This window comes from Condylura cristata, unplaced genomic scaffold (assembly GCF_000260355.1).
Source record: "Condylura cristata isolate star-nosed mole 26May11 unplaced genomic scaffold, ConCri1.0 scaffold00029, whole genome shotgun sequence".
Taxonomy (NCBI): Eukaryota; Metazoa; Chordata; class Mammalia; order Eulipotyphla; family Talpidae; genus Condylura; species Condylura cristata.
In genome coordinates this window covers 25,589,979-25,596,467 of record NW_004567130.1, presented here as the reverse complement: position 1 = coordinate 25,596,467, position 6,489 = coordinate 25,589,979, and the positions used below count along the sequence as shown (strand labels likewise).

Below are 6,489 nucleotides of genomic sequence, written 5' to 3'. Positions count from 1 at the left end.
GGGGCCCTCCCCGGTGGTGCCACGGGTAAGGCCCAGCACTGCAGGCCGGCCACAGCTGCTTCAGTGCAAGTTCGATCCCCGCCTGCCCCGGAGCTGACCCACAGGGCACGGCAGACCTCTCCTGACCCGCCCGCTGCTCCACTCAGCACTGTGCTTCATCGATCTGCCTGTTCTGCTCCCCACTCTGTCTCTGGTGAATCCTCTCACCACCCCTGCCCCTCTGACCTGTACCCCAGTTCTGTATGCATAGATAAATAAATCTTTTTTTAAAAAATTCAACACTGACCAAGATTAGAAAAATTCCAGTTCAGGTGAATGTACATCAAACACTGTATAGACTAACGCATATGTGGTATATACAGAAAACAAACAGATAAGCTAAATAGATCAAAAGTAAACATGTTGATTAAAAGACCAATTTATCAGCAGAGGAGGAGGAAAGAGGGGTGGATAAGTCAGGAAAAAGGAAACAAAGGTGTGTGGAGGATAGAATTGGACGTTTAGTTGTGAACTCAACATTGTATGTATGTTCATGTGCTGATTCTCAATGAGGCACACCTGAAAAAATATATATTGCCATGCAATGTGACTTCAATAAAAAAATGAAAACTTTAAGTATAGACCACAAATGTCATCAAGTGGTTACTTTTATGTTATGTGGATTTCATCTTAATTCAAAAAGCAGTGGGGAGGGGCTGTCTCCTGGAGGTTGGAGCATGAAATTAAACGAGAGCAAGGAGGAATATCGCCCCATGGGCTGCAAGCATCACCAAGCACAGCCCGAGCCCCGCTCAGAGTCTCAGCATTCAAGGGAGAGGCAGGGCTGGACGGTGCGCACAGCTTACCACCAAGTCACATTAGTGACTCACTCCAGAACGCACCGTGAGTCATGTGGGAACTCTGCCCTCAGTTTACCAATCTGTGAGTCCAAGCTCTCCCCCCGCTGCTGCTTCTAACCCTTCACACCCACAAGATCTTGCCCCCCGCGATTCCCTGTCACCCCTGCCTTCGGACTCAGCGTGGCCTCCGGCGTCAGCAACATCTGGGTTCAAATCCAGGCCCTGTCACTTAGCTGTGTGTCTTTGAGCACACAGTCTCTCTGAGCATTGGCGTCTCCATTGATAAATGACACTAAGGGTTTCCTAATTCATTAAGTGGGATATATACCTGTATCTATATATCTACGTCTGTATGTAAAACTAAAGTTAGGTTAACGCCTGGCACTTGGTAAATTCTGAATAAATGGCAGTATTAGTAGTCAAAGAAGCTACTCTGGGTTAACAGTGACAGAACAAAATAATTCCAAAGTTATCTTGTCACAGGCCCCAAGTGCTCCACAGCAGTGGGTCTCAGCTGGAGGTGCAAAAGGTAATTTTAATACCCCCCAACCCCCAGATATCTGGAGACTTTTAAAATTAAATTTATTAATGTATATATCTATTTACATTGTTGTTCATTTTAAAACAATGTTTACTGCCCTCCTCCCCCATGAAGACATATTAAAAGTCATGATTGAGGAGTTGGGTGCTCCTGGCATTTGGTGGGTGGGGGCTCAGCAACCTCCCCCCCCCACACACACACACACAGGACATACACAGGACACTTATCAGTCCCCAAGGTTCACAGTGTCGAGGCCGAGGGACCCTGCTCTAAAGTGAGTGTCCACTTGAGCTGACAGTGCAGTCTACTCTCCAGATACACGGGCAGTCTCTGCTTCCTCCGCCATGGACTGAGTCATTTCATGACACTGAGAAACATTTGTTTAGCAAGGCAATAATCATCCTAATCTCTCAGTTGGTTAAGTCCAGATGGAAGCATATTTGGGGTTATCTCAAAGAGACACACCCCCCTACATCAACCAGACTCCACCAAGACTCAGGGTAGGTCAAGAGACTTTTTTTAATCATCAAATATTTATACGCGCAAGAGACTTTTTTTAATAATCAAATATTTATACACACGCGCACACATGTGTCACATCAGTGTCCAGTTTCGCTCAACATTTGCTTCCATGCTTTCTCCTCTCCTCTCTGCTCCTGTTTTATGGGTGCACTCCCTGTAAAATTCCCTCTGCGATTCACCCATGAACCATCCCCAGATTCCCTTGTGCTTTTCCCTCTCTGTTTTGATTCCTCTACATCCCCTTCCCTTACAAAATGCCTCTGGTTTATAGTCGCTTGCTACTTTTGTTGGTTTTTTATTTATCATTATTGTTTCCGCCCCCTCCCGCCCCGTGGATCAAGAGATTTTGAAAGACCTCGCTGCTGGTCTCCCTTCTCTGAGGCAGCTTCTAAGGACATTCCAAAGAATGTGCTCTCCCTGATCACAAACCAGAGACTGGTTCACAGAAAGCATGAGATAAGAGCTCACCACTATTACGGTGGCCGTTATCATCATCACTGTCCCCCCAAGGGCAAGGGGAGCCCCATCCTCACGAGAGCCTTTTGAAATGGGTGATATACCCCCAGCTTGCAGGTGAGAACACTGAGGCTCAGCAGACTGAGGCGTGTGTCTTCCTCAGCCCCTCTGTGACCCCACCACTTCTACTCCTTACCCACCTGACAGACACCAACAGGATTGCTAAAAAAAATGAAATCATTATCTTGAAGAAGTTGATCTCAGGGTAATAATAATGTTATGTGATATTGTATGAACTCACATTTCTCTATGAATTCAGTGCCTTGAAAAATTAAGAGAACAGCCGTGGCTGTGAGAGGTTAACGTTAAGGGGAAGGGATGAAACAGTAAGCGGGAACTCTTTGCAATTTCTCAGTGAATCTGGAATTATTTCAGAATTAAAAACAAGTCAGGTGCTGTTACTCATCCGCCTAAAGCCTACCAGTAATTTCCCGTGAGACCTTGAATGAATCTGAATGTCTTGGTGGGTCTACGCTGCCTTCCCCTCCCCTCCAACCATCTAGCGCGTCCCGCGATGATCCGGCCACTCCAGCCTTCGGCCACTCCAGCCTTCGGCCACTCCAGCCTTCTTTCTAGCCCTCGGCTACTTGAAGGCTGCGGGCCCCAGGGCCTTTGCACTTCCTGTTACCTCTGTTGGGAATACACTGCTCCTGTGCAGTTCTTCTCTTTTTCATTCTTCACCTCTTGACTCAGGTCCATTCCTCAGTCCCTGTCCTCTGGTCCCTTCTAATATCCCTCTCTGAAAGTATCTTCCTGAGTGGTTTCTCTGTTCCTGTCTTTCTCCTCCATGGAAGTGGGTAGTTCATGGAAGCTGGGGCCTATCTTTCTTTGTTCGTGCCGTGGCCCCAGGTTCTCATCCAGAGTGAGACTCAATAAACTCTTGTCAAAAACAACACCAGTGGCTGTTGGGAGTATTACAGGACACTGAAATAAAACGGTGAACTTTGTCAAAGGCCTTTCACACTTATTCTTTCCTGAAGGTCCCTGCTTTGTCCAGGACGCTGACTAGCCAGACAGATTCATTAACATTTCTTGGACTCATTTAACAATAATCCTAAAGTTCATCAAGTGGGGGGATGGGAGGGAGGGATTCATTCTCAGAAATACTAATTGCTGACCTGGGGTCAAATACACTCTGTTGCCTCACATAGTATTTTAGAAGAATTTGAGTTCATCGCCAAATCCAAACAATAGAACATTTCACATAAAAACTCCTATGCCCACGTCCTCCTGAGGACTCAGCGGTCTGGCCACACCAACCCGCATTTCTCCATCGTCCCAGGCATGTGTTCCTGGTAAGCAGCTGCCCCCTTAGGTGGGGTGCAGGCTCCCCCTGCAGCTATCCATCTGGCTTCATCTTTTACGTTCTCAGCCTTGACCCTTGCGGCACTGGGTTCTCCTCAAAACCTAAAGTAGCCTTAGAAATACTACTGGTAGGCCATAGCCCTGATTCAAATAGCAGGAGGGAGCCCACAGTATGAAACAGGTAACAGTAACTGTTGATTGAGGGCTGACTGTGCCCTCTGGTTCTGCTTTCATTGACTTGCAGAATTGGGGATCAGAGTTCTATCAGCTCCTCAGTATCTTCACCGTCCCTTAAGCAATCTGTAGATCCAGGGAAGTCAGTTCAAAGCAGCGTGCCTTTCTATCCGGCCTCCTCATTTTACAGGCAGGCACATGGGCTGAGGGAGGGCCGGCATCTGCCTCCGAGACAGTACCTCTTCTGGTGAGTCTGCGAGTCTTCTGTGGGGGGCAGGAAGGGCAGGTACTGGTGCTCATAACGGCAGGAAAAGGACAGTAGAGCAGTTCTTTCCTTTGATAGCTGTGTGCTGGTTTCTGGAGCCGGGCAGGCCTCTCTCAGGCTCCGAGCCAGCCAGTTCGCTTAGATGTGTGCCAGCAAGACTGGACTCTGGAGGGGAGTTGCCCAGTGGGGACCATGGACAGAGGCCTTCCCCAGGCCCCAGTCCAGTCTAAAGTCCTCCTCTGGCTCTGATCTTGACAAATAGCAGCACAGCTCTATTCCGTATGTAGGAAATGATGCCCTCTTACTGTGGGAGAGACATAGATCTTTTCTCTAGGTTCCACATTTGTTTACCCAAGCTTGTGCTGGGTATTTAAGTGGGGGTTTCTGGAATATGAAAAGGGGTTTAGGTTCCCACTATCCTGAGTTTCAGCCTTGGCTCTACCTGCTCGCTGTGTGACCTTCAGCAGACAACGTAACCTCTATGTGCTCCTTTCTTCATCTGTAAAATCGGGGTGATGGCATGTACCTCCTAGGGTTGTCTGGGGATTCAATAACATAAGTTTTGGCACTCCCTAAGGAAAGAGGCATAGCATTCTCTTTCTGTGTTTATTGTCGTCCGACTTGAAGAAGACAGGACAGAAGGTCCTCGTCTGTCATGCTCATTCCTGCTCCCCGCTCAGCACAACGCCTGGCTCCAGATGCTCCCTGAGCATTTGCCTGCGGAATAAATCGCTGTCTTTCATGGTCCTGCTCTAACTGTCTTTGTGATGCTGCCCTCTGCCCCGGAGGAGACCAAAGTCTCCTGAACTCTGGCGAAATCCTCCCTGACCCTGTCGGGCCCTGTTTATAAATAACAGCCCTGGGACGCGAATCCCAGTGTCATCTGCTGGGTTGACAAACAAGGCTCACGTGTCTTCGGGAAGACAGAGCTATGGCGAGGGAGGCGTTGGCGACTGAGTAAAGTGGGCTGAGCAGCCGCGCCGGCAGGGGAAGCCCTGAATGCCAAGGCCCTTCATCCACACCCCGTGGCCAGGCAGCCCCCGGGGGCTCCGCAAGGGGCGAGCCGCGGGCCACCGGCCGGGATGGAGGCCCGATGGAGGCCCGATGGAGGCCCGATGGAGGCCCGGTGCCCAACCTGGTGCCCAATCCCCGGGACGACCTCTGAGGTTAATTCTGTATCCTGCTGCCTCGAGAAACGAAATTCCTGGGGGTGGAGGGGAGGGAAAGGCCCTGCAAACTGCAGGAGTCGGTAGAGGAAAAGGTCTGAAGACGAGGACTGCGCTTCCGAATCCAGCTAGAAACTGCAGCAGCCCCCGGCGAGGGCACATTTGGGGGCCCGAGGGGGTACGCTTACAGACGCTGGGCGCCCAGATTTCCCCAGGTGTCTGCGGAACCCAGGACCCGCTCCCACGCCCCGCAAGCTCCTCTTCCCGCCTCGACGCATCTGCATACGCTGTCACCCTCGCTCAGTGTGCTGGGGAAGCCGCTGCAAGGATGACATCCTTCGCGTGCTCAAGAGAAATGACGCAAAAGCGGGAACGAATTATTTCTGAGCCGTAAGTACTTTTTGCCAAATGGAAAAGTTACAGACGCACAAATAAAAGTATCCCCATTCCCATTACTCAAAAGGTGAACTTTTGGATTTCTCTGGAGAAGAACTTTATTGGTGACCAAATCAACCTTCCCCAAATCCCGTCAGTCTGAGGCCAAAGCAAGTCAACCTACTCGTCGTTATTCTCCCCCACCAGGTTAGCTATCTTAGAGAGAAGATTTTGGAAACCGGCCTGCAAACTTCTGACCTCAGTAAACAGAGCGTGGCGGAGGCCGCACCGCTCGAGGCGGGAGGCTGCACCCCCAGGGCCCCAGACTCGCGCGCGCCCCTCGCAAACCGCAGCTCCCGCCACGGGGTCTACTTGCTCGGCGCGTTCGGCGGAAGGATCCCGCGCGGGCGCGTGACGCCCAACCGCCGCTCCGGCCCGCTCTGGCCCCGCCCCCTCGCGCGCCCCGTAGCCAGGAAGAAGTCCCGGCCGCCGCTGTGCTTCCCCGCGCGCATCCTTGCGCCGCCCGAGCCTGGCTGAGCCGTCGGCGGCCATTTTGTTCTTCTCGTGGCTCCAGTGGGGAGAGAAGGGGGAAGCAGGGAGCGGGGCGGTTGGGGGGTCCCGCCGCGGCTGCTGCCACCGCCGCCACCACCGCCTGCGTGCTCGTGGCGTGGGGAAGGAGGTGTGAGTCCCGGGCGCGAGCCGCTGCGGGAGGGTCGGCGGTGGGAAGGCGATGGCGGATATAGACAAGCTCAACATCGACAGCATCATCCAACGGCTGCTGGAAGG

At 51.5% G+C, this 6,489-nt stretch overlaps 1 protein-coding gene across 1 annotated transcript in view; it reads left to right on the top strand.

Annotated features, from left to right (window-relative positions):
* The first annotated feature begins 6,277 nt into the window (after positions 1 to 6,277).
* Positions 6,278 to 6,489, top strand: part of PPP1CC (protein phosphatase 1, catalytic subunit, gamma isozyme) — a 17,092-nt gene continuing 16,880 nt past the window's right edge. Inside the window, exon 1 of the mRNA XM_012731156.1 lies at positions 6,278 to 6,488. Coding sequence (XP_012586610.1) covers positions 6,434 to 6,488 — 55 coding nt within the window. The 5' untranslated portion in view covers positions 6,278 to 6,433. The remainder of the gene's footprint in view (position 6,489) is intronic.